General features: G+C 57.0%; 1 protein-coding gene and 1 non-coding gene across 2 annotated transcripts; one reads left to right on the forward strand and one right to left on the reverse strand.

Annotated features, from left to right (window-relative positions):
• Nucleotides 1-428: 428 nt before the first annotated feature.
• LOC133210114 (small nucleolar RNA SNORD60) lies at nt 429-523 on the forward strand. Its single transcript, XR_009724863.1, has one exon. It is a non-coding gene; the product is annotated as a small nucleolar RNA SNORD60 (small nucleolar RNA).
• Nucleotides 524-3,833: 3,310 nt separating this feature from the next.
• Nucleotides 3,834-25,920, reverse strand: RAB26 (RAB26, member RAS oncogene family). The gene is made up of 9 exons (XM_061349167.1): nt 25,685-25,920; nt 23,546-23,656; nt 7,142-7,183; nt 6,489-6,555; nt 6,132-6,184; nt 4,804-4,869; nt 4,575-4,631; nt 4,126-4,202; nt 3,834-3,961 (listed from the first exon to the last, which is right to left on the reverse strand). The coding sequence occupies exons 1-9, from the start codon at nt 25,892-25,894 to the stop codon at nt 3,859-3,861; spliced, it is 786 nt and encodes a 261-aa protein (XP_061205151.1). The 5' UTR covers nt 25,895-25,920; the 3' UTR covers nt 3,834-3,858.

A 25,920-nucleotide genomic window follows, 5' to 3' on the forward strand; every position in this document is an offset into this window, starting at 1 on the left:
CCTCTCCGCGCCTTCCAGCACAGCTCGGACTACAATTCCCAGCACCCCTCGCGGCCCCGCACTGATTGGCCCTTTCTCAGTCACTCTATGCTACAACCACTGTTGCTACTGGCTTGGTTCGGCCTCCTCCAGGGACCAATCAGACGGCGGCAGACCACCGCCTCGGGCCACGCTGCGCTGTGCCGCGCTATTGGAGGGAGGAAAGGCGGAAACCAATGAGCGCGGGGAGGGGCGGGACGGCGATCACGCCAGCTGCTTCTGACTGGCTGCGTCTGCAGGCAGCCTGACCAATAGCGATGTGGGCAGTGCTATAAAAGCTGCCGAGGAGGAAGCACGCTTTCTTTTACCGTCTGGAGGTGAGTACGGGCGCCGGTACCGGTGCTGATAACGGGGCTGTGGTCGGTAACGGGGCTCTGACGTGAGGGCCGGGCCGGTGATGATCTCCTCCATGTACCCTTTCTGACACCTCGTCTGAGGGCGGCGGGCGGCCGCGGCCCCTGCTGAGGACGCACGGCTGAGGCCCGTGGGGGCGGCGGGGCCGGGCGGGCGGCGCGGCGGCGGGGCCTGCTCTCACTGCGCTCCTTTCTCTCCTCAGGGAGCCGGATCGCAGCGCCGAGGGCACGATCGCGGCGGTACCGGGGTTGGAGCGGTGCAGGCCGGGCCCCAAGGGGAGCTGCTGCTGCTCCTGTGCTCCGGGTGGGGTTTGAAGCACAACGGAGCCGCTGAGGAGCTGGGTGCGCTAAAAGAAACCCGAGGTCGATTTAACCCTGCTGCATGGGGAAGGTTGAGGTAACCGTGGGGGGAGCTGAAGGGGTTTGCAGCGTGATCTGCAGGGCTGGGTTGTGTAGAGCTCGTTGAAATGATGTCAATCTCGGCGCCCTTAGTGCTAACGAGCTTTCTGGTATATAAGATGCTCAGTTGATGTGCTTTACCCATCCTGAAGCCAGCTTAAACCCTTGCAACTGTTCCATGCTGTATTGGGCCAATTTTAGAGCTTAAAGATTCTAATAAAGTTTTGAAAAGACTTGTTTTGCTTTTGCTTCTGTTATTATATCCCTGGTATATAAAGCCAGATTGAATTTAAACTCTGCATTAGGGTACCTGGCAGAACTTCTCTCTTACCTTAAGGGCAACCAGAGCATCTTGATACACGTGCTACAGCTCAGCTTAGACTAGAGCCCTTTAATTAGAATCATAGAATTGTTTAGGTTGGAAAAGCCCTTTAAGCTCACCCAGTCCAACCATTCCCCAGCACGGCCAAGGCCACTGCTAACCCATGGCACTGAGGCCTCGTCTCCACGGGGTGTGAACACTTGCAGGGACGGTGCCTGCAGCCCTGCCCTGGGCAGCCTGTTCCAATGCCTGAGCACCCTCTGGGGCAGGAATTGTTCCTCAGCTCCATCTAAACCTGCCCTGGTGCAGCTTGAGGCCGGTTCCTCTTGTCCCATCCCTTGTTCCTTGGCTAGCCCAGCCCCTCCTGGCTCCATCCTCCTGTCAGGCACTTGTAGGGAGCCATCAGGTCCCCCCTGAGCCTTCTCCTGACTGAATCCCCCACATCCCCAGCTGTCCCAGCACAGCTGTGCTCCAGGCCCTGCACCAGCATCTCAATATCTTGCAGCATGTTTGATGCCCTCATCCAGATCATTAAGACATTAAACAACTGTCCCCAACACCAAGCCCTGGGGAACACCACTTGTGACCAGCCAGTGACTGGGTTTAACTCCATTCTCACCACTTTTGGGCTCAGCCAGTTTACCCAGCAAAGATTATGCTCATCCAAGCCAGGAGCAGCTGGTTTCTCCAGGAGAATGCTGTGGAAAGCAAAGGCTTTAGTGAAGTCCAAGGTAAGACACCATCCACCGAGCAGCTCACCTTGGGGAAGATCAGGTTGGTTAGACATCAGTCATGATGTTCCTGCTGCATCCAGTAAAGGATGGAGATTCCCCTTACCCTTTCCCTTCTTAATGGATTTATAAGAACATTTGGAATGGCAGTAGCCAGGTTAAGACAACACAGCACCTGAGCCCTTGCTGGTCATTGAAGGCTCATGATGGGCTCAAGAATGAGCTCTGATTCCCCCAGTGCAGGCATCTCCATTGGACAATCAGATCCCTTTGTAGCCAGAGGGGTTATTAAAAAACTTTATTAACAGGAATGAAACCAAAGCTGTAACCAGGAGGCAGCAGAACACGGGGTTGGGGCTGTGTGCGCGGCCGAGTGGGAGCGCACCCGGCACTGGATTCCTCATCGCTTGGTGGCAGTAATGGCCCATGGAAAATCAAACCCCAAGCCATGGGATACCAGTCCTGCGGCTGGGAATGCTGGGGGCTGAGTCTGCCTTAGGGGTCAGGTGTAACCCCTCAAAGGCAGTTGTGATGGGTCTGCTGTAGCAGAGTTAGCTCCCAGTTGGCTTAGTTAAAGCACTCCAAAGGGCAGCATTGACATCTCCCTTGTTTAAATCAGTTTTTAAACTGGTTTTGGTCCCACATTGAAGTGAAGAGCGGACAGCTCCTTCTTCAAGACAGCAAGATAGATGCAAGACTGTTCTGCCCTGGGAGAAGGCAGGCAGCCTGATGGGAGCATGGTGAATACCACTGCTTATAGACTCCCTGTAGCTTTGTGTCTGTGCAACGAGGGGTACTGGGGACAGGAATGTGCTGAACAGAATGAGAACGGAGGTGGCTGTGGGATGAATCATGGAACGGTTTGGGTTGAAGGGACCTTAAGGCTCATCCAATTCAGCCCCCTGCCATGGGCAGGGTCACAACAGATCAGCAGCTTCATGTAGGAGAGGCTGGTGAAGGTCACCCGAGCTGCGAGTGGCTGGAGTTGTGTTGGGGATGGATGGGTTGTGTTGTTTCACGTGGTTCATTTAGGGCAGCGCAGGGAGCTGCGATTTGCAAAGAGGAGAATTGCCAGAGGCCGAGCTCTTCCTCTCGGTTCAAATTTGGACTTACAAGTGCAGCTTTTTGTAAGTAAAAAAAGCCAAAAGCCTGACACAGACCCAAGGGGTGAGGAGCCCATTGAAGGGAGCTGGCGGGAGAGCCTGAAGCCTGTAAAAGCCAGGCCTGCAGTACTGCCCCCAGCTTGCTTCGGTAAAAGAAAGAGCTGTCCCAAGAGGACTTTGGAGATATCAAAGCGTTGTTGCAGTCTAAAAACGCTGTTGCACTCACATGAACAAGCTGCAATGCACTGGGTTTCTTCTCCATTAAGGTACTAGAAACGGCAGAATGAGAGAACCAAAGCCTTTACCCGACAGAGAGACACCCAGGAGACCTCTGTACAACACACAGGGGAGCAGGAGCTTACCCGGAGCTTACTTGGACAGTGAAGCTCTGTGGGACAGAGGACAAACCTCCATTGTGTTTTACACCATGGAAAAGATGGGCAGATGGACACAACTACAAAAACGGTTGCCTCCAAAACAGTCTTTCCTGTGTGCCAGGGCTCTGAACAGCAGAGTTCCAGGTATCCAGGGAAAGAAAAGGGAATTCAGGGCCTTTTCCTACCTGGATGTCAGTGGGGAGAAGGTGTTTGCTCCCCTTGGTCACACAACATCAAAGAAGCTCCTGACCGCTGCTGAAGGGATGGAGACGACCGGGTTTACCCATCCTGGTCCCTTCCCAAGCACCCACCTCCCATCCACACCGGGAATGCCAATGGATGCGCCGGGGGCTCGGGAAGCAGCGCTGGGCCCACGGCTCAGCATCCCAGAGCGCTTGCACTGCAGCTCCCCGTGCCTGAGCTCACCCCGTGGGTAGGTACGGACAGGACACACAGACATGCACACACTGGCCACAGGGAGGGCGCCGCACACCAACACTTGGCATGAGTCTCTGTACACGCGCGCCGGGCGCATTAGGACCTGCAGCAGCCCGAGCCTCGCACTTCCTTCTTCACGTAGTCGTGGAGCTTGAATTTGGGCTCGTTGGGCAGCTTCAGGGATCTGTGCTTCAGTTCCCTGCGGGAGGAGGGAACCACGTTAGGTTCGGAGCTGCCTGCTCCAGCACAGCTCAACTCGCCTCCGTCTCCATCGTAGACCCATGGAAGGGTTTGGGTTGAAGGGACCTTAGAGCTCATCCCATTCCAACCCCTGCCCCAGTGCCCAGCACAGCCCCCACTTACTTTGCAATGGCTGTGAATGCTAATTCCACATTGAGGCCGCTTTTTGCGCTGGTCTCCATAAAGGGCACTCCGTATTCCTGCGGGAAAAGGCACAGGGGGGTCAGAAACATCATTGGGGATACTCCTGAGGGCTCCCAGCTTGCACCAAGCCCCGGGCAACATTGGTTCCTGTCACAGGAACCTGGGGCAGGGCTGTATGTGCTGGGCAGGGAAAGCTGATCAAGGATCCACAGCTCAGGCATCTCTTACACAGCCTTGAACTGGTTTTGGAGGGCAAAGGAGCTCAGAACAGTGCAAGCATGGAGGAAGGAGAGGAGAAAGAGGAGAGCACAAGGAAGCAAAGCGTTCCCAGAGGTATTGTGGGCCAGGCTGGTCTCCAGTTAACCAGTTCATGGGGTACATCTGCATGCGCACCCACACATCCACCACCTCCAGCAGTCCTCATGTACCTTGGCTAATTTTTCTCCATCTTCCCTCTTCACCACTCTGTCCTGGGCTGAATCCACCTGCAAACAGCAGCAGCAAAGAGCCTTTTGGGGTGCTTCGGAAGGCCCTTGTCCTTCCAAACCATTGTCCCCATGGACCCCGACACCCCCCTGGGGTCCCTGCAGCACGCCTCCATCACAGGGACCATATGGGAGGAAGAGGAGGCTCTGGCAATGCCAGGGATGCGCTCACCTTGTTTCCCAGCAGCATGAGCACCACGTCTTGCTGTGCGTATTCATGGATCTCTGTCAGCCAGGCCTGCAGGGACACAGGGCGGGAGGAGGAGGAGGATGGATGTGAAACAGGCAGGGATTCGGCAGCGCCTCTTCCCCTGTGGTTGCAGGACTTAAAGCCCAGCTGAGATGCTCAGATCAACTCTGCTTTGGGAGGATAAGGATGTGCCCTGTGCCCATGTCCTGCACGTGCTGTCCCTTGTGCCCAATGCACTCATCCTGGCATGGGGCTGACCCTGCCTCCCCAAGCTGTGGGGTGCCTTCCCTGCGCTCAAATCCACGCTAATCCCATCAAACCTGCCCTAATTCCCTGGAATCCCTGACCCTGCAGTGTGAGCAGCCTCTTGCTGGGGGGGCAGCGCTGCTGCAGCTCAGGGCCTGGCTCCCAGCACCGACGGGTGATGCTCACCCCCAGCAGCATCCTGCATCAGCACCCAGCAGCCAGGGAAGAGAGGGGGATCCAGGGTCAGAGCCTAACCCATGCAGATGCAGCCCCTGGTGCCCATCACACCCCATCTGGCTCAGTGCACTCGGCTCCATGGGTGTGTTGGTCCAAGAGACACTCATAACAACGCTCTCAGCTCCCTTCTGGCACCTTGCAATAGCCCTGGGTGCTGATTCCTCCCTGCCAGGGCTATGAGTACCCCATGGACGTCCCTTCCGTGTCCCCATGGGGCTGATGCTGCAGATGGGGCCACGTTACCCAGCAGCATCAAGCCTCCAAGTGATTTTCTGCCTGGGTGCGGGATCACAGCCTCAGCGCAGACCCCCAGTCCCATTAACCACCAGCACTCACACTGCATTACACCCAAGGGGGGGATCAGCTCCGTGAGGAGGGGACAGACTCGAGCAGCACAAGGGACCCCCCGAAAGCCATTGGGAAGGGCAGGGCTGCAGGGGCGAGGAGCACGCAGCAGGATGGGACCCTCTCCTCTTGCAATAGGCCCGGGTTTGGCACTAGGGTAGATGGGGCAGTGCAGTGCCCAAACCTGACCAGTGGGGCCCAAAGGAGCAGAGGAAGATGAGGGAGCGTCTCACTCAGTAAAGCTGTGATTACACACAGCGTTCATTGGCTGCTCAACTGAATCCATCACCTATGTGCTACCGAAGGGAAACCTCCTCTGCCTGTGCCCCTGTGTCCTCATGGGCAGACCCCCATGAGAGGAGCTCAGCACCAACCGCAGCCCTTCTGGACAGGGTTCACACCTCCAACACCATCCCCTGCAGCTCAGACTGACCCACAACCACCCCCAGCCCATCACAGGGGGCCCTGGGGTGCTGCTGTACCTGGATGTTGTCAAATGATGCTTTGTTGGTGACATCGTAGAGCAGGAGCAGGGCTGCGGAGACAGGGATGGTGCATTAGTGACGGTGCCATAGTGCCAGTGGGGCAGAGCCTATTCTGCACCGGTCCCCAGGGCCCTGCTGTGGGTCACAGCTGGGGATATGGGGCTACAGCATCACCGAGTCCCCTGATGTAAAATACACCTTGGGAGCCATGGACCCCCGGTGTCTGCACCTCAGCACGCAGAGGCTGCTCCATCCTTGGTGCCTGCTTCCCAGTGATTCCCAACTCCCCTGGCCTGGAATCGCAGCTCGGAAGGAGCCACGGAGCCGGGGGGCAGCAGTGGGGTCCGTGCTTACCGTGGGCATCCCGGTAATAGGCGTGTGTGACGCTGCGGAAGCGCTCCTGCCCCGCTGTGTCCCAGATCTGCAGGGCAGAATGGAGCAGAGGGGTCAGTCCTATCCTGGTACTGCCCCGAGGGACCCTCCTAAACCCAGCCCCAAACCCCCATGGTGCATCCCCGAGAGGCTCCTTCATCCCTTTGCTTCCAGGGCCAGTAACAAGGAAAATGACAAGTGCGATCGATGCTGCAGCATCACCTCCAGCTCCTCAGTGTCTGGAGATAATGGTGCGTGGCAAAGGGCTCCCAGCGTGCTCCTTAATGGGAAAATCCATCGGGCAGATGGATGAGTGGGGATCACTGATTTAATTCATCAGTTCTTAATGCAGCGATGCGCTTGTAGAGGGCAGGGGGGGGGATCAGCACTAATGGTGTTAACTGAGCTCCGGGCAGGGGGATCAGGGAAACAGGGGAGGCTGGAGCAGCTCCGGCTGTGGGGGGACATGGAATCTCCTGCACATCACCAGAGCAGGCTCCTGCCTATGGGGCAGAGCAGCTGAAAGGGCTCAACAAGCCTGGGAGATGGAGCAGCAAAGGATGGAGATGGGGATCCTGCTTCTGCGGTGCTCCTCTGCTCAGCCCCAAACACCCATTGGGACCGTGGGGACGTACCTGCAGCTTCACCTTCACCCCATCCACCGTCAGCACCTTGTTCTGAAAGAGAAGGGAAAGGACAGGGAGGGGTGAGGACATGCGGTTAGGGTTAGGGTTAGGGTTAGGGACAGGGGCATCCCAGTGTTCCCATCCCCAAAACCCCTCTGCTGCTCTCCTCTCCCTGCTTTTTAACTCACACCCGTTCATCGCAGCCCCTTTTGGAGCCACGCTCACTGCGGCCCAGCCCAAAGAGCATCCCCGCTGCGAGCTGCTTCTCTTTGGGCACTGCACTGCCCGTGCCTGGTGTGGGTGAGGGCTGGGAGACCTCCGGCAATAAGTTAATGAGCAGCAGCAGCCCAGCTTCGTGGCTCCAGAAGATGGAGCCGAGCACCCCGTATGCAGCTTAAAAATAACCCCTTTTCCTGCTGTTTGTGCCCATTTTTCTCCCAGTGAGCACTGGTTTGTCTCCGTGTTGGTTTTTTCCTCCCTCTTTTGCTTGGTTTCAGCAGGAAAGGTGAGAAGGAGGAGGAGGAAGAGAGGGGTTGTGCGGATGGGGAGCCCATCAGTGCGCCTCTGGGCGCTGTCCTGGCTAACAGGGGCAGGGAACGGATCCAGACCACGTCCCAGAGCATCCGGCAGTCCAATGTGCTGCACCACGTTCATCAAACACAATCCCAAAGATGCAGCGGGCCCAGGGGAAGGAGCAGGGAAGGGATTGATTTGCCTGCTTAGATCCACAGGAATGAGCACAATAATCAGTAGGATGGGATGAAAACACAGGCAGGGAATGGTGCACCAGGATGGGGCAGCGTTTGCTGCTGTGGTGATGACTCCAGAGCAGCTATGGGGTGCTCTGTCCCCCTATGGGATGGTCAGGGATGCCCTCATCCTGCTTGGCTCCCTGCTTCTCCCAGCCAGGCTCTGCCACCAGCTCTGGTGCCACTAAACCCCTCCCAGGCAAACAGGAGCACAGACCCCAAAAGCCACCCCTGTGCATCCCGCATCACCCGGCCCCAAGCACCGGCACCTCGGGATGCAGGTACCCAGCATCACCCACCAGGATGATGCCATTGAGGCTTTCCATTGCCGGCTGCTGTAGCAGGATGCTGTAGGCAAGTGTGCCCGGTCACTGTGAGCAGGATGGAGGGAGGGAGAACATGGCCCTGAGCATGGACCATGGCAATGGAACATCTGCTGAGCAGCTGAGGAAGCGGCACCTCATGCGTCACCCTCTGCTCCAGGAGCTTCATTAGCAGCAGAGCTGCAGCAGCAGGAGAGGCACTAATTACAACTGACTTACAGTGTGGAGGAGGCGGAATGCTGGAACCTCATTAGAGGCTGCACGTGGCCCCAGGTGCTGCTGGACCAGGAGGAGGGAGGAAATGGATCCCACAGGGTTTGGGTATGGAACCGAGCAGCGTTTCAGGGCGACGAGCTGCAGAGATGCTCCTGCAGGCAGGAGACGCAGCCAGAGCAGCAGCTCCTGCCTGCATCCCTGCACCATCCCTGCCTCCATCCCTGCTCCATTCCTGTGCCTGAGCGCAGTGTGAAACACCAGTAAGAAGCCAAGGAGAAGGTGGGAAGAGCAGGGGTGGGAAGGGCTGGGGCTGCCTCCAGCAGCACACAATGGCTCCCATCAGTGCCATGCCAACCAGACACCCAAATCTTCCCCCCTACCTCAGTTAATAGACTTCCCAGCTTCCATTCTCATTACTTTTTAAGGAGCTGCTGCTCAAGCCCATACTCCCAGCCCTTCAAAGGCACGGCTGCGGGGCTGAACTGCTAACAAGCATCCAAAGACAAAAGACGGGTTGTCAATGCACCAAGACTGATGGTGATGAGAGGGGTTGTGTTGCTCAGGGCTTGTTCTTCATCTTGCACAGTTTAACATAACAGAGGTAACGGAGCAGAGCACCCACCCCGCTGCAGCAGGCAGGGAGCCATCCCCACAGCCCTGCTCTTTGCAATGGCAGTCTTTATGCGCCCTTTTTCCTGGGGCATTGGCTGTGTGGTGTCCTTGCAGGGGCTGCAGCGGGATGCCTGGAGCGCCTCTGTTGGAGGAACATGATGCTCGGGGGTTAAACAACCCTCGGGTCCTTGGATAAATAAAGCTGGAACCTTGCAGATGCAGGGAAAATTAAATTACCAAGTGCAGATGGTCCTCAATTAAGAGCAGCATTAACAACACAGCAGCGGCCCCAGCAGGATCCCGCCCCAGCGACTGCATGAGAGCAGCTATTTGGAGGTGGAAAGGGAAGAGAAGATGCCCACAATGGAGGGAATGTGCATCCTGCGATGGGTGATGCTCCCACCCAAATCCAGGTGTCCCCAACACCCCCACTTACCTGGTCCACACCCACTGTGCCAGGGAACCACACTGGGAGCGACTGGTACATCCCAGCCCATCCCATTCACTGAGCCCACGCCAGGAAAGCAGCAGCATAACCCAGGGTCAGCAACCACACAACATCCCGGCCTCTGCCCAGCTTTGCCACGCATTAACTCATTAATTAAAGCCTTAAAGGTTAAATTGGATACATGGATTAACTCGCTTCACAATTAATCTGACAAACGGGAAGCTGCTCGCTGATGCTTGCGGGCTCCAAGCAGTGGAACCCCTCACCCTGGCTCCCTGGTACCTCTGATGGGTGCTGGCTCCAGTGATGCTGCCCAGAAGCACCCATCAGAGCATCCCCCGGGGGTGCTGGGCATGGCTGCAAAGGACACACAGCACTCGGGGACCGGCAAAGGGACCACCCCATGGAGCTGCTCCTCCCCAAGCCATTGGGGTGGTCACCAGGAGATGGGGAGAGGAGAGGAGCACAGTGGGTGATGGATTGGGGCATCCTTCTTTCGGGAAGCCAAGAGGAAAACAGGCAGCACAGCAAGGCGATGGGACACTGAGGGGATGCTGGGGGGCCCCAGTCCCATGGCAAGGCAGGACTCGGATCCAAATCCCATGGAGCCTGTGCCTCTGCAAGCACGAGCGCTCCAGTGCCGGGAGGAAGGGGATGCAGTGGTGATGGGGCTGCAGCAGACAGACAAATAAACCACCTCCAAAAGCGGCTGCAAAGATAGATTGAGGATCAATGTGGAACCGTGCCCAACGCAGCAGGACCCGGCATTAGCTCTGCTCATTAAAGCCCCCAAGTTTCCCCACACACACGCGTGCCGATGCCAGCCCCGCTAGCACCCCATCTCCTCCAGCCACTCCGCCTTGCACAGGGATAGTGCAGCCCTTTGTCAAGGTTGGGGTGCAAAGAGACCCCCCTTTTGCTCCCAAAGGTCCCCAAAGTGAAAGCAGCCAAACTGGGTGATCCTGACTGCGTTTTCATTGGGGAACTTGAAACCAAACCGAATTGGGCACAGAGAGTGCCCAAACAGGGGTGCGGGAGGTGAGGTCTGGTTTGGGGTATGGGCCATCCGAGCAGGCTCTAGGTGAGGAGCTGGAGCTTCCCAACCCTCCAGCTCTGCATTATCCACAGCCCAGGAACAACACGGCACTGGGAGCGCAGCAGCAGCTTGATATGAACAAAAAGGAAGAGAGCAGAGGCGGTGTCAGCCCCTGGATCCGTGCTTCCTAAATCCAGGTCCGGTCAGAGACACAAATGGGAACAAAGAGTTAAGTTTCATCAGCCCTGAGCAGACACCGGGCTCTAAGAGCAGCACTGAGCTCTCATCTTGACTTCACAGCAGCTTTCAGAGCAGGTTACAGCAGGGCTGCTCTGCCCATCACTGAGCCACAGGGCAGCGCATCCAGCCTGGATCTCCATCTCCTCTCTCGATGGAGAGCACATCCAGCCCAACACCTCCAGCTTAGGGACAAGCCATCCCTGTGAGACAGGGGAGGGAAGAGCCCAGTGCTGTGCTGGAGCCTGTGGAAAGCCGCTGAGGACAGGGAGAGCAGACAGGGACACGGGCTGGATGCAGGGCTGTGCCGTGGTGTGGCGGGATGCAGTCCCGCTCCATTCATGCTGACCCCCTGGAGGATGCCCCAGGCATGGGGATGCACCTTTGGTGGTCCCCCTGTGCCACCACCAGGACACCCTGCCCATCCCCTCCTCCTCATCCCATGGACGAGGTGCTTCTCCTCCTCATCCCATGGACGATCCCTTCTGCTCTCAGAGAGATCCCAACCACTCGCTCCAGGGCAGGTGATCCCCCAGCAGCTCCGTGCATTCCAACCCTACAGCTAAACCCAGTGACTCCTGCCTTGTGTTTTCCCCCCAGGCCTCACACACTCCTGCCTGCTTGGAGCCGATCCTGGGTGCCAAGATCCTTTGGGAAGCACTGATGTGCTCAGCTCAGCAGCAGCAAACCCCATGGAAAGGCAGACGAGCACAGCACTGTGCAGCAGACAGGGCCTCTGACCCACACTGATCCCTGTGTCCCCTCCACATGCCCCCATTGAGGGGTCACACACTGTGTGTCCCCCCTTCCTTCATTCCAGTGCACAACCTGCCCCACACGCTGCAGTCTACATGGGAAAAGCCACAATCTGCCCTATAGAAAACACAGAATCAACCGAGTTGGAAAAGCCCTCTAAGCTCATCCAACCCCAGCACTGCCAAGGCCAGCACTAACCCATGGAGCTCATCTCCATCTAAACCTCCCCTGGTGCAGCTTGATGGGCACAAACCCCCCCATATGCCCTGCAGAGCCCCTCGGGCAGCACAGCCCCTTCCCTGCACCCCACAGCACCCCAGGCATGTCTGCAGCACCAGGCTTTGTCAGGACCCATGTAAGCTACATTAGAGCACAAGCAGCATCTCCCTGGCTGCCAGCCCTGCAGGAGATAAGAGTCAAGGCTCTTGTTAGAGCAGACACACCGAAGAATTAGTGACTTATCGTCTGCCATTCACATCAGGCTGCAGAGAAAAGGGGGTTCTGGCAAGGAGAATCCTGTCTTAGGGACAGATTAGAGCTAAGAGGATCTGGTTAGGATCACGCAGTTTAAAGTCTTTAAACTCTGCTTCTCGGCATCGCCTGTGCCCTGCAGCATCCAGCACTGGGTCCATGGCACCCCCCCTCCCAGCCTGGCTGCTCCCAAGGGGGTGGTTCCCTAAAGGAGGCATAGGCAGATGGGGCTATTGATGCTTGTAAGCCCAATGGGGCTGCTTGGGCTCATCCCAACAGGAGGAGATGTGGCTGTGTGAGGCTTCAGACATCCCCGCCACATCACATCAAGCCTGTGCCCCAGCCTCATGGATAACCATGGGAAATGGGCTTTCCACCATGAGAAATCCATGGGATAGGATGTGCTACAGCACCCCGGAGCCCACAGCCACCAAAATGCAATAGTCAGGAGGGATGAAGGCTGCAGCCCATCCCTGCAGCTCCCAGCACAGTGTTGGGTACCAGGATCTGATGGAGCCCATGGGATGATGATCCCTCCACCCTCGGCTGCATTCCTCACCTTCCACCTCTTCTTATTGCCTGCTTTATAATAGATGCTTTGAAACCACCCCTGTTTCTAAAGGAAGCATCCTTGGACACACAGGGGCAGAGCCGGCTCCTGCAGATCCTGCCTGCACCGAGGACCAGCGATGTGCTGCTCCACACACTCCTCTTCATTTTCCTCATCAAGGACATGTCACGCTGCAAAGCAGGACAGGAATCTCTATGGAGCATTTATTGCCATACCACTGCTCATTCACAGCAAACACAATGCCTGCCAATGCCCTGGGAAGGAAAAACGGGACATCCATTGCTGTTATAGAGGGAATTGTTTACCCTGGAGCGGGGGGGATAAAGACTTGCATCCGTTTTATGCATTTAAGGGTCTTTTCCAACTTAAATGACTTCAAGCTCAATGTCAAAGGAGCCAGCTGTACCTAGCGCTCCCATCACAGCAGCCAGAGCCATGGGATGATCCAGGGAGCCCCAATCCCATCCCTTCTCTGGGAAACCCCCAAGCGAGCAGTTAGGAAACATTACCTTTGCTTTACGCTTCATCCAAACCTCTTCCATTCATCCTATCCCAGTCTGAAGGCCTTTTATAACTTGGCTTTGGAGCCACAGAACCAGCTTTTGGTATGATCCTGGCTATAAACCAGAGCTTTCCTGAAGGCAGCGGGGTCACTGCTGCTGAGGAAGGCCCTGGAGCTCTGGCCACCGAGGCCCCGTGGTGCAGCACAGTGCATGCAGTCATATGCAGCTATACCTGCATTGCCTCTTCATGTGGCAGGGCTGGCACTTACTGGGATGGAAACCTGCCCAAAGATTCGGAGGAGACTTTGCAACCCAGTTAAAGGAAGCAAACCTCAGGTCTGAACACATCAGCGCCAACAGCCCAGCAGCAGCCCTCTGGCACTAACACAGCATCTTCTGCAGACACCCTTGCGAACAGCGCTGTTAAACAGCACTTCTCGTCCCTAAAAATAAAGGCAATAATCCCCAGAGACCTGGCAAGGGGATCTGTAGCCTTGTATCACACACACACATAAAACACATCCTTCACCTGCAGCTCTCCCTGTGCCATAAACCCAAATCCTCCATAGGATCCAAGGAGAAGAGAGCGGCTGAACAACCAGCATGGGCTTGTCCCAAGCCTGTGCAAGTCCAGGAAGATGCTGGGAATGGCATAGACCAGGTCCGTGATGCTCAGAGCTGTGATGCTCCCTGATGCTGCAGCAGCTCCCATGCATGGTGCAGTGGCAGCAGTGGCGGTGATGGTTGAAGCATGGTGAGCCTTGGCTTCCTTCCCAAGTCCAGGACCCTCCTTAGCCCTGTGGCTGCTTCCCAGCATCCATATGGGGTTTTCCAAGGTTTCATCTCTTCCTCGCTCACCACAGTGGCTCTGCTTTGCATGGGTGGCAATACCACCACCCCGTGCTCCTGCCCATTGATGCACTGACCCTGCTGTGCCAGCACACTCACACCAGCATGGGATGTGTCCTGGAGATGGGGAGGTGCTTCCACACCAAACCCCCCCATCAGTCAAACCAGTTTGGGGCAACCAAAGCCATCATTCACCAAGTGAGTCAGTGCTGGGCACCGGGAGGTGTGAGGGGCAGCACCAGGCTGATCCCACAGAGCATCATCACATCCCTGGCAGCAGCCCATGGCACCACTGGTGCTCCCAGCAGCTCGGCCTCACGTGTGCATCGTTCAGGAGGGACAAGCACATCTGCCAGGCACTGAGGCATGCTTGGGAACAGGGCTATTTTCGGCATTGTCAAGCACTTCTCCCATTAATTCATGCACATTCATAAGAGCAGCACACTGATGGGTTTAAGGAAGCTGGGGTTGAACTCGGTCCCACCTGCCCAGCACCAGCCCTGCAGGGAGCCACCCGCCATGCTCTGGTGCACAGGGGTACAGCACACATCCCATTGCGGCAGGACCACCTCTCCACACGGGATGCTCGTCCCCCACAGCAGATGATGCTCCAGTGCTGTCAAACAGGCACATTTGGGGTGTTTTCATCCCTGCATCTCTCTGCTGGGATGCACTGCAGGGATGCTCCATGGCAATACACCACAGGGATGCCCCACAGAACAGGCACATTTGGGGTGTTTTCATCCCTGCATCTCTCTGCTGGGATGCACTGCAGGGATGCTCCATGGCAATACACCACAGGGATGCCCCACAGAGATGACCCGGAGCCATCCCTTCTCCCAAGCAGTGCAGCAGGATTCACCCCGAAGCAATTCCCAGCCCTGCTCTGGTTCCATCACATCAGCCACGTTTCCCCAAGGCACATCAGCAAACCATGGCAGGTCTAGGGAAGGAGCTGGGCAAGGGGCTGCTGGCCCCATGGCTGGGCTCCCTGGGCAGGAGCAGAGCCTGTGGGGCTCAGGACCCAGCACCATTCAAGCTGCACAGGGTTGGCTCCAGACCATGTGTGCTGCAGCACCAAGAGGACAAAGAAAATCCCACGCATCTGAAACCTGGGATGTGTGAGCGCCTGGGAATGCTTTTCCTTTGGAAAGCTCTGACTCATGGGAGCCCGAGGATGCAACACAGCACAGTAATGGCTTGGGATGCTTCACATCCCTGATCCTGCTCCTTCCATGCTCCAGGACCACGCAGGACCCCTGTGGAAACACCCAAAAGCTTATGGTCACAGCAGAACATAACCCAATGGTGCCGGCTGTTCGGGGCAGCGTGCCATGGACCGTGCACCCCCAGGACCAGCACTGCCAGGCCTTGCCATGGGGCCGTGCCGGCAGAGCCGGCTCGCATCCCGGATCCTGGAAAGCCGCATCCCGGCAGAGCTGGGGCCCTTCCCGATGCTGGCGCTGCTCCGGGCTGTGTGGGCCGGGCGGTGCCGCTGCCAAAGCCTGCGCTGGGCTCTAAAAGTCGACAGCAGGAGGAGCAGCAACCGCGGTGCTTCCAGGCGATGCCATGGATGGGTGCAGGAGGGGAAAGGGCTCAGGAAATGACCCTGGAAACAGGGCTGCTTCCCTGCAGCTCCCGGTGTGCCGAACACCGAGCGGGGAAGCACACATCAAAGCCTAAATGCAGTGGGAAGGGGTCCCTGCACCGCCTGGGACGCTGAATCCCAGTTCCAAGATGCTCATCCAGGGACCAGCCCCCTTCAACAAGCTGGTCCCTGGGGTCTTTGCTATGAGCCCCCCAGCAACAAACTGGGCTGAATCATTCCCCCTGCCACACAGTTGTGTTTTTCTTAGTCACTGGCTCAGAGGAAGCAGCGAGGGATGGAGGGGCTGGCAGGGAATGGTGGGAGCAAATCCTGGCAATCCAGGGCAAATTCAGCATCACTGTCCAGTGGAAGGCAAGGGCCTTGCTGCCGGGGGGGGCTGGATGCTTCCACCAGCCTCTGGGGGGAGAGAATACGAACAGGGGTTTGTTTCAAGGTTGGGAGCAAAGGGATGACACCAGCGGCTCAGCTTGGATTCAGGAGCCTATTTCAGTCCAGCCTCATTATCCATATGGAGCAGCAGCTCCCAGCACACATCCCACTGCAGGTGCCCATCGCCAGCATCCGCGCTAATGCCATAATCCGGCTGGGGGGGGGGGTGGCCTCTCCGTTGCCGTGGTGACGCTGCACCAGCCAAGCTGGAAAAGGCAAAGCCGCCATTTCCCTGGTGTGACACCGGGGCCGGGGATGTCACAGCTCGGCAGCAGGGGACACGTCCTGTGACACCAGCAGATGAGGTCCTAGCTCAGCTCTGTGGCTGCAGTGATGCAGCAGGGACCAGCTCCCGCCACTGCCCTCCCTTCAGTGGACTAAATAGAGATAGCCCACCCGAAATGAAGCCCAACCTGCCCAGATGCTCACGACAGGACCAGCTGCATCCTCCGATGGGCTTACAACCCCTATTAGACAGCCTTTACTTTCCTGCAGGCAGCACCGACCCCAGACCCACCATGTCCATCACAACCGCATCTTTCCCAACCTGAAGCATCCCCAATGCACCCCGAGGCTTCTCCTCCCCCTGGGACAGCCAAGGAGCAGGGCAACAAGCATCACTGTTTAAAGCTGAAGGGCCACAGGCTCCAACACATGAGTTATGAGCAGGGAGAAGCCTTTTTTTTTCCAGTGCAGGCATAAAGATGAAATATTTGCTGTTGCTTTTGAGAGGTTCTTCAATCCTTCAAGGCAATGACTGGGTGTGCAGCCAGGATTAGCAATGCTTTATGCCCCTGTTAAACAAACAAAGCCAACCAGTCACACTGCTCCAGCAGGGCAGCTCCATCACCCTTGGATGGAGGCAGCAGCAGCACCATGGCTCTGCTCTGCTGCAGGCTGGAGCAGGAGCAGCAGCGCAGCCCAGCAAGGAGAGCATCACCCCTGCACAGCGCTGAGCCCATCCCGTGCTCCAAGGCAGGGATGTCTCCATGGTACCACCAGTGTTGCCCCATACAGGAATCCCACAGCTCCCTGTGCTTTCCCAACCCTCCTCCTTGGGGCAGCAGCCCCCCCAGGTCCCCCTGTTCACTGCATCCTTCAGTCACCAACAACACATCTGCTTCCGAAGGCTCTGCAGGTAATCAAGCCCTAGATCCCTGGGTTCCTCACTCCCCATCACCAGCCAAGGATGAGTGGATAACTGCTCAGACACACCGTGCTGCAGCCCCATCCACTGGAAACACAACTCTGATCCACTTGGATGGGATTGGTTTGCCTGGTTTTTCCCCCTCTCAAAGAGATGCTCTTCCACCAGCACTCTGTTCCAGGCTTTGGAACAGCCGATCGCTGTCATTCTGCTTTGCCACACTGATGCTGCATCCTCCCAGAGCCCAACAAAAGGGACCAGATGGGACTAACCTGACCCCATCTCCTCTCTCTGCAGACATAAGGAGGAAAGTGGATCCTAGGGAAGAGGATGAAGGTGCTGGTGTTTCAGGACAATGTCCCTGCACAGGGGCTGAGCAAGGTGAGAGCCATGGGACCGGGGTGCCCCCAGATGCCCGTCAATGGGGGGGCAGAGCACCCCAAAGCCTGCCCATCCCCATAAGCCCTTCTGCTTTCAAAGAAAGCCCAGCTCTGCACAGCTGAATTCAATGCTTTATCACAAAGATGAACTTGAAATTAAGCCAAATGTATTCCATTAAATAGTCAAAGCATTTAGACTGACTCTAGACCCATTTAAATGTTTTATTGGCTATAAAACGCTCCCTCCCAGGCCCCGGCACCGCGAGCAGACCCAGCCTCACACCGCAGCTCATGCTCCAGCACCCAAATGGGCCAATTCCTGACCTGGCACTGCCCAGAGAGGCACAGACAGACCCCATCTGTGTGCCCACAGCCTTCCTCCTCACCCTGCTCCTCCATGGGGAGCCTGATAAGCTGGAGTGAAGCAGGGAGCGGGGCATGGACCCGCACCCCTGGGGATGGGGAAGTGCCTCAGAGTGGGCAGAGTGGTCCCATGGTGATGGGTGACCCGGATAAGATGCTCACAAGCGGATCCATCACCCCACACCAAAACCCAGCTCCCCACAGGCCAAAAACTCCCATGGTTTTCCAAGGCACATCCCTTCCAATGTTGCTGCAGGGAAACACCCTGAGCTGTTGACACCTTTCATTCCAACCATCCCAGACCTGGACAGACCCATGGGGATGCGAGCTGCCAGCGTGCACTGGGAAGCCTGGGAGATACCAGCACCATTCCCTGAGCATCTCCCACGAAACCCCCATTCCCAGCGCTCTCACTGTCAGATCTCACACCCGGATCAAACACGAGCTATTCCCGGGGGTATTTCCCAGGCACCAAAGGGCTGGGAGAGCTCCCGGCGTTCCGAGAGCAGGGAAGGCACTTTCACACCCTGCCAACTGGTTAAGAGCTTTCTTAACCGGGCTCTTTGTCGTGATGCCGCTCAGTTAAAGAGCGGCTCAAGCACTTGAAGGCACCCATCCCATTCCCTGCTGCTTTCCCCAAGGCAGGAACGGAGCCGGTTGTCCACAGGGACCCCACCAGCGGACGGGTGCTTGTGATGCGCTGCCGTGCTGCAGCCCTGGAGCACATCGAGGGGGGTGAGGAGGAGCAGGAGCCACAGGACCATGAATAAAACACCAGGCGCCGCTCGCAGCATCTCTTGGCAACTGAGCCCCTGCATGCAAATGGCAGGCTCGGCCGCCTGCAGAGCCCTGTCCCTATGCGAGGCAGGAGAGCGGCAGCTCGCAGCGAGGCAGGGCTCCGATTCCCAGGAAAAACGGCTCTTTGCTCCCTGGAGAGCCGGGACCGGGAGCAGCCATGGGAAGGCTGATGCCCAACAGCCGCACATGGCATAAACCGATGGAACCAAGGCTTCTTGTGGCCAGCAAAGTTCCTGCCCTCCCTGTGTGAGTGCTCCAGGACCTGCCTGAGCTGCTGCCAGATTCAGGCAGCTCCTCATCCTCACGGCATCGGCGCCAGCATCTCGCCTGCAAACCAGGGAGAAGAGATGGAAAGCGTCACAGGAAAGCTCCTCCGGGTGGCTTCAGCCCAGCTTTCCTCACAGTGAGAAGCACCAAAGTATGAAATCAGCTGCTGGCTCCTATGAAGATTCAGTTGGAGCAGTTGGAGATGCAGAATGAGCCCATCTCAGGCACACTGCTGCTGGAAACACATAGCCAAGGCTGGGGCACAAGCATCCCCCTGCCATGCTCAGGGCTCCTGTTCCAGCCTGGTCACATCCATTGGTACAGCAAACCCATGGCAGGGACCAGCCTAAACCCATCCAAGTGCTGCAGCCCCTCACACAACCCCACACACAACCATGATACACGGCAAAGACTGAGAACAGAGACACCAAACACTCTGCTCGATGCCAAGACCCCCTTCCCTCGAATGTTCCAGGATAATTTTCCATAAAGACACACTGGAATTAAACCCCTTCAGTTCCTTTCTTCTGGCCTCAGCAAATCCCCTCCCACTTCTTTCCGGATTGATCCATCAGAAAATTAGCCCTGCTAATGCTCCATGCCAACCGCTGAGATAAAAGCCAGCCCTTGGCTTTCAGGCAGCCCCAGGCTGCACCAACCCTTCCAAGGGAGGTACCAGGGCAAAGGCTGCACTGGAGCATCACAGGGATGGAGACCCAGGACATGCTGGATCCAGTGGTGGTTTGCACACTGGGATTGAAGCTTCCCATCTCTTGTGCTGAGTTCAGCAGCTGCTGTTGTGCTGATGGAAGGTGCACACACACACACACAATAGAAAACAAACAGATGCAACAAACCTCTCATGCAAAGCCCTATATTATACCCTGCTGATTCCACCCCCGGAGCAGCACAGGGCTCGCTGTAATCAAGAGTCCTCAAAGCTCAGGGTCACAAGTGACAGCTTCAATTCACAGCAGCCGCCCCAGCGGGAGGATGAACTGAGGCACAGCCAAGGCTGGAGCAGAGCAGGGCAGAGTCCTGCAGGATAACAACCAGCACAAACCCATCCTGGGGCAAAGCCTGGCTTCAGAGGGAACATTCCCTGCGCCCAGCTGCCTTCTTAGGAAGCGCAAAGTGGAGCTGGAGCTGCTTCCCTCCTCCTCCTCCTGCATCACTTAAGCTTTGCATCAGGAGGATGTTGGTTTGCTCCTTCCCCTTGGGGCAGCAAGAGCAGCGATACCACCACACACCTTGGAGAACACAAAGACGTGTTCTGTCCCTGCTCTGAACTCCGCCAGCAAAGCGCTTCCCGATGGATTCATCCCCCTGACTAACACAGAAACCATCTCCCTGCTGATGCACAGAAGCTCATTAGCACCTTCCCAGGGAGAAAAACCTCATCTTTCTCTTTTCCCCTTTATGTTCTTCTCTTCTCAGGCCCGACCAGTACAAACGTCTTGACTCTGCTGACCCTGCACAGCTGGGGATGGAGCACAGGGCTGGGACCATCACCCATAGAGCCCATCACCAGCGAGGGGCACACGCGGTGCTCACGTGGCACTTTGGCGAGCCTCCTCTCGTGTTAGCTCGCTGTTGTGACAAGGCAGAGGCACTGTTGGCTGCACAGCTTCGATTCCTGATGAGGTTTCTGCAGCATTCCCAGAATTACAGCGAGAAGCGGCTCCTTCGGCAGCACCAGGATGGGGTTCACACCCCTGAGCGATAAACCTGCTCTTTTCCAGGAGGCTCTTCTTGAAATCCCACCATATGGAGCTGGAAAAGCATGCAGGGTCTGCTGAGACCCCCCAGCCCTGGGGAAGAGGAGGAGGAGGAAGAGCTTATACCATGGCTCAGCACAGCAACTCCCGTTGTTACCCAGCAATGGCTGGAAGCCCCAAAAGCAATGCCTGTGACTGATGCTCAAGGGAGGGCATAGTTTCCCCCCCTAAGAGGGTTTCCCCTCTGTAGGATGCAGCTCCATAGCTCAGACAGGAGTTTCTGTTGCTCCAAGCAAGCCCCTGCAGGAGCAGGACCCCTCGCCCCAGGGGTACCCCCAGAGTGGAGCTCCATAAACCCAACTTCCAAAGCAAGGAAACCAAAGGACCCAGCACCTCCAAAACTGGAAGCCAACAGGTACCATTTGGATGCATTCTCTAATCCTACAATCACCGCTATTTCCCCAGTATCAACAGTTTATTTTCCAGATATAATTACATCAGCATCCTTCTTTGTTTAACAGATAATGATAAACAAACACAAGAGGTTCTCCCTAAAGGAAAACAGTAGGAGGGAAAAGCCTGGTGGGCTGCTAGGGATTGTAATGGCAGACTCAAGCAGCCTGCTCTAGTGGAAGGTGTCCCTGCCCATGGCAGGGGTTGGAACTGGATGAGCTTTAAGGTCCCTTCAACCCAAACCAGTTTGGGATTCTATGATTCCTTTCGAGTGTATTTCTGCTCATTTACACACCCTCATGCCTACCTTACCCATTGGCCACAGCTTTGCATTTATCTGATGGTTTGACAACAAGCGGCTGATGCTGGGACCAGTGGATGGACTGGAAGAGGAGGCAGAGAGTGGCTGGGTGGGCGCAAGGGCTGCTCCCCAGCACGCTCCATCCCATTCCAGAGACCAGCAGCATCAAGAGGAGTGAAAAGAGTCCCCAGAACAGTGTCCCAACATAGCTCCACCCCTGTGACTTCCCAGCCTTTCCCAGGGTCCCAGCATTCCCAGTTCAACAAGGCTGTGCATGCACAGGGGCACAGCTCAGCCTCGAGGAGGACCCTGTGCTCTCTACCAGGACTCGGTGACCACCACAAACCCCACCAAAACCCCCAATGCACCAAACCCCCACCTTTGCTCATCACCTTACACTGCTCCAAGGCACCCACCGCCGCAAACAGGCGCACTGGCTGCAGCCAGGAAAGCGGCTGCCAAATCCCGGGATCACAGCGGGAAGGAGCTGCGATGTGACAGCTCGCCTGTTAGATAGACACACAGGAAAGCCAAAATGCGCTCCCGCAGCAGAAGCCGCCAGCGCTCCCACCCAAGAGCTTCATCTGCATCGTGATGCGAGCGGTGAGAGGGGCTCAGTTACAGGGCACCTGCGAGTAGGATTATCCTAATGGAAACGGAGCTGTGGGGTCTGTGCCCCCCCCCCCCCCAAATTCTAAGCCCCTTTTAAAGCTGATAATAACAAGTTGAGGGCACACACACGATCTTCTCCCTGCATAATCTGCCCATTTCAAACCGATGCCGCTCCAGCAGCTCTATTACAGCAGTAAATTAACCCTAATTTGATTGCTCCTCCATAGCAGTGGTTTGCTCTAATCAATAAGTCACAGAACCGTGCGACTGCCCTCAGTGTCAGTCACTGCAATGAGTAATAGAATGCTTTTCATTGTAAGAGCACCTGAAACATCGTGTAATTACCTCTGCATAGAATGATGGGCTCCAATTCACCAGTCCCACCACGCTCTGCACCGAGAGCCTGTTTGCAGGAAGGACCAGCCTCTTCCCAAGGCTTTCAGAGCTATCCCCCATCTCTTCCACTTGTCACTGTACCAGCAAGTTATTATTCACACCCCAGTGAAACAGCAGGTTACAAGAGACACTCATCTTCCCTAATCCTCCAGGAAAGGGGAAGATGTGAGATGCTGCCGAGGAAAGGCGGTTGGGAAGATGCAACACCGGTGCGTGGCATCACCACCAGCTCTTCACTGCACCCACCCATCGCCACTGCAGCACCGAAACGGAGCCAAAAAGCATGGAGAGACAGAGATGGTGCCCTGAGATGAGGGCAGGGACAGCACTGACACTGGGCATGTACCGGTCCTGAGGGTGCATTTGGGGGGAAGCAGATGGTTATGGAACTATGAGAGACCTGGAGCACTGATCCTCTGGCCAGCAACGCGAACTCTGGCAGCAAAAGCTCCCTTCATTGCCCTTCACAGTCACCAGAAGGTTTCTTTGATGTCACTGCCCCCATTGCTTTGCTGTCCCATAGGGATGCTGGACCTGAGCATCCATCACCAGCCCCAGCTCAGGAAATACAGCCAAGAGAAGGCTTTGAGAGCCCCACTGGCAATAGACATTCCCACCTGGCAAAGGATGCTCTGCACACACCAGGGCATGGCGGGACATGGTGCATGTCCCCTTCTGCCCCCCATTCCTCACATCATCCCCTCCATCCAGCAGCTCCAATGCACTGGTGCTATACTCTGAGAGCTCAGAGACCCCTTGGCACAGCACATCCCTGCCATGGCGGAGGGAGCAGGAGCCACCCCAGCACCACATCTCCACACTGGTACCCCAGAGCTGTGCTTGGGAGGCGTTTCCAGGGGATTCTGGTTTATGCCAGGTTTGTTTCGTGTTTATTTGTTGGTTCTTTGGAAAAGCAAATCTTAAACCCACTGAAACTGACTGAGAGAAACAGAAACGCTTTCACTGGGCAACTGCTCAGGCCTCAGCAGCTGCTCTCACACAGAGCATCCCCAGGACGCAGAGCAGATGCTCCCGCATCCTCCGGCAAAGCACCAGTGAAGCGGTGCCGTCAGATGGTGCCCAGCCGGCGCTGACACCCATCGGGATGATGAGGTTTGAGTCCTTGGAGCAACGTTTTGTTACCCATGACCAGACCCCAGAGCACTTACCCTGAAGTCGATTCCAACCGTGGAAATGAAGCTGCCGGCCAGGAAAGCGCCGTCCTTGAAGCGCACCAGCAAGCAGGTCTTGCCGACCCCCGAGTCGCCCACCAGCATCACCTGCATGGAGGGACAGGGTGTGAGAGACTGGGTTTGGGAAGGACATCCCCCCATGGCTGTTACCCGAATCCATCCCAAAACCTCCATACCTGGATCTGGCAGCAGATCCTGTGTTCTTGAGGGGAGAAAAGCATGTCCAAGAGAGACATCCTTGGACCCAGGGGAGGGTGGGGAGAGAAGGGGGGAGCCACAGTAGGATTATGATGTATTTATTATTTATATTATATAAATACATTATTAGTACTAATAATATTTATTATTATATACTGCCCACCCTGCACCATGTGTGTCCCTGAGCACTGGCCAAACTCAAGACACTTTCCCCCACCCAATACTTAACAGATCCCATGGGGGCACAAACACCCCTTGAAACCCATAGGTGCTGTCTGGGCAAGGCAAGCTGAGACCCCTGGGGGTTATGGGACCCACACTGTCCCCAGGGCACCCACAAAACACCCCACACGTGTGGGGCCTCAGTTTCCCTGCTCCGCCGCGGCCGCAGGGTGCAGACAGGGCAGGCACCCACCCTGCAGCAAAGAAACCACAGCAGAGCAGAGGATGCTCCCAAACGCAGCTCCCCAAAGCCTCTGCTCCTCGTGAGCCCTCCTGACATCCATGGGCCACCGACCCCATTCCCGTTGGCAGGATCACAGCTCCCCACCATGCTGAAATCTGGATCCATGCCCCTGAGCTCTGTCCAGCCTCTGAGAGGTGGCACTGCTGGAACTTGGTTTGGGGCAGTGGGATGCAGCCATGGTGCTCCAGCACCCGGTGTCCCAGCAGAGCCATGCACCAAGCCCTGGCACAACAGGGGCAGGACAGCCAAGGGCAGGGGGGAAACTGTCATTTTTAGTGCAAAATCCCAGTACTGGTGTTTTTAAACGTCCCTACCCGTTTTGTGGAGCAGGGTGATCCTGCAAAGCCCCAGCTCCCTCCCCATCACCACCAACACCTCAGCCAAGGTACACCACAGCACCAGGGGCCCGGCTCATGGCAAGGGATCGATGGTCAGGATCCAGCCCCATTCCTGGAACTGATGTTTGGCCACTGCACTGGCAGAGCTTGGGAACCTCCAGAGAGGGACGGGGAAGGAGAGAGTTTCATAGCCCAGCTTTTGCTGAATACAAACCCATTTCTCTCTGCCGCTAAGACCGTTAGCAGGGGATTTGGCTACCCGGTGCATCTGGGCTTATCCAGCACCTCGTTCAGCTCATCCCTCTGCCATGGGGACAATCCCGAGGGAAAGCCCCATCCTGGGCAGGGAGAAGCACGCTCCTGGGGCCAAGGACCAGCATGAACACGGAGCTGGCTCCATTTTAGGGAAGCTGTTGAACGTTACTGCAGCTGTATCAGGACCAACCGCCTCCCACAGCGACCGAATCCACTTCTTGGACCCCATACCCCAAATCTCAACACCACGGTGGCCACACCGAGTGCCACCAGCACTGAGCTCCCCAGTGCAGCGTGCCAAGGCTGGGCTTGCCATGGCAAACAGCATCTCCTCCAAGCCTAATAATCCGCAGCCTCAGAAGCACTAAGGCAGCTCCAGGCTGGGAGCATGATGGAGGGGGTGCAAGCACATTTCATCTGTGCCTCTCTCACCAGGCTCTGAAGCAGCAAGAAACCATCCGAGCTCTTAAATAAAGCCCAAGCTGGAGCCGTTTGAACCGCAACCGGCGCGGATCCGACGCGACCCAGGGCGCACCGCCACCCGCTCCGCAACCGCATTTTGGCGTTGTTACGGAGGAAGCAGGCGGTTGCGATAACTCAGCGCAGCGGAAAGCCTTCGGTCAGCAGCACTTGCTAAAGTTCCGCAGGAGCGGAGGGCTCCGCCGCTGCAGCCGCGCCCGGCCCCAGCGGGCAGGAGGCACGGGATACCGGGCTGGGATGGAGAGGGATGGAGGATGCAGCGATGGACGGATGCAGGGATGGACGGATGCAGGGATGGACGGATGCAGGGATGCCCGCCCGGTCCCGGCCCCGCGAACTTCTCCGTTGGCCACCCCCGTGCCCGCCCCATCCCCGCACCTTGAACGCGAGGTCGTAGAACTCTCCGCTGCTGCTGAGCGAGGGCCGCCCGGCCGCGGCAGCGCCGCCGTTGCGGGGCAGGTCGGGGACCGGCGCGGAGCCCCTCGGGGCGGCGGCGCGGCCGTGGCCATGGCCCTGCTGCGCGGGGGGCAGCGCTGCGGAGGGCGCGGCGCCGCTGCCCTTGCTCCGAGCCGCTTTCTTCCGCGACATCCCGGGGCCGCGGCTCCGCGCCGGCC

Source organism: Neopsephotus bourkii, unplaced genomic scaffold (assembly GCF_033783945.1).
Source record: "Neopsephotus bourkii isolate Nb327-2 ecotype Australia unplaced genomic scaffold, CSIRO-AGI_Nbou_v1 NB_384, whole genome shotgun sequence".
NCBI classification, from domain to species: domain Eukaryota; kingdom Metazoa; phylum Chordata; class Aves; order Psittaciformes; family Psittacidae; genus Neopsephotus; species Neopsephotus bourkii.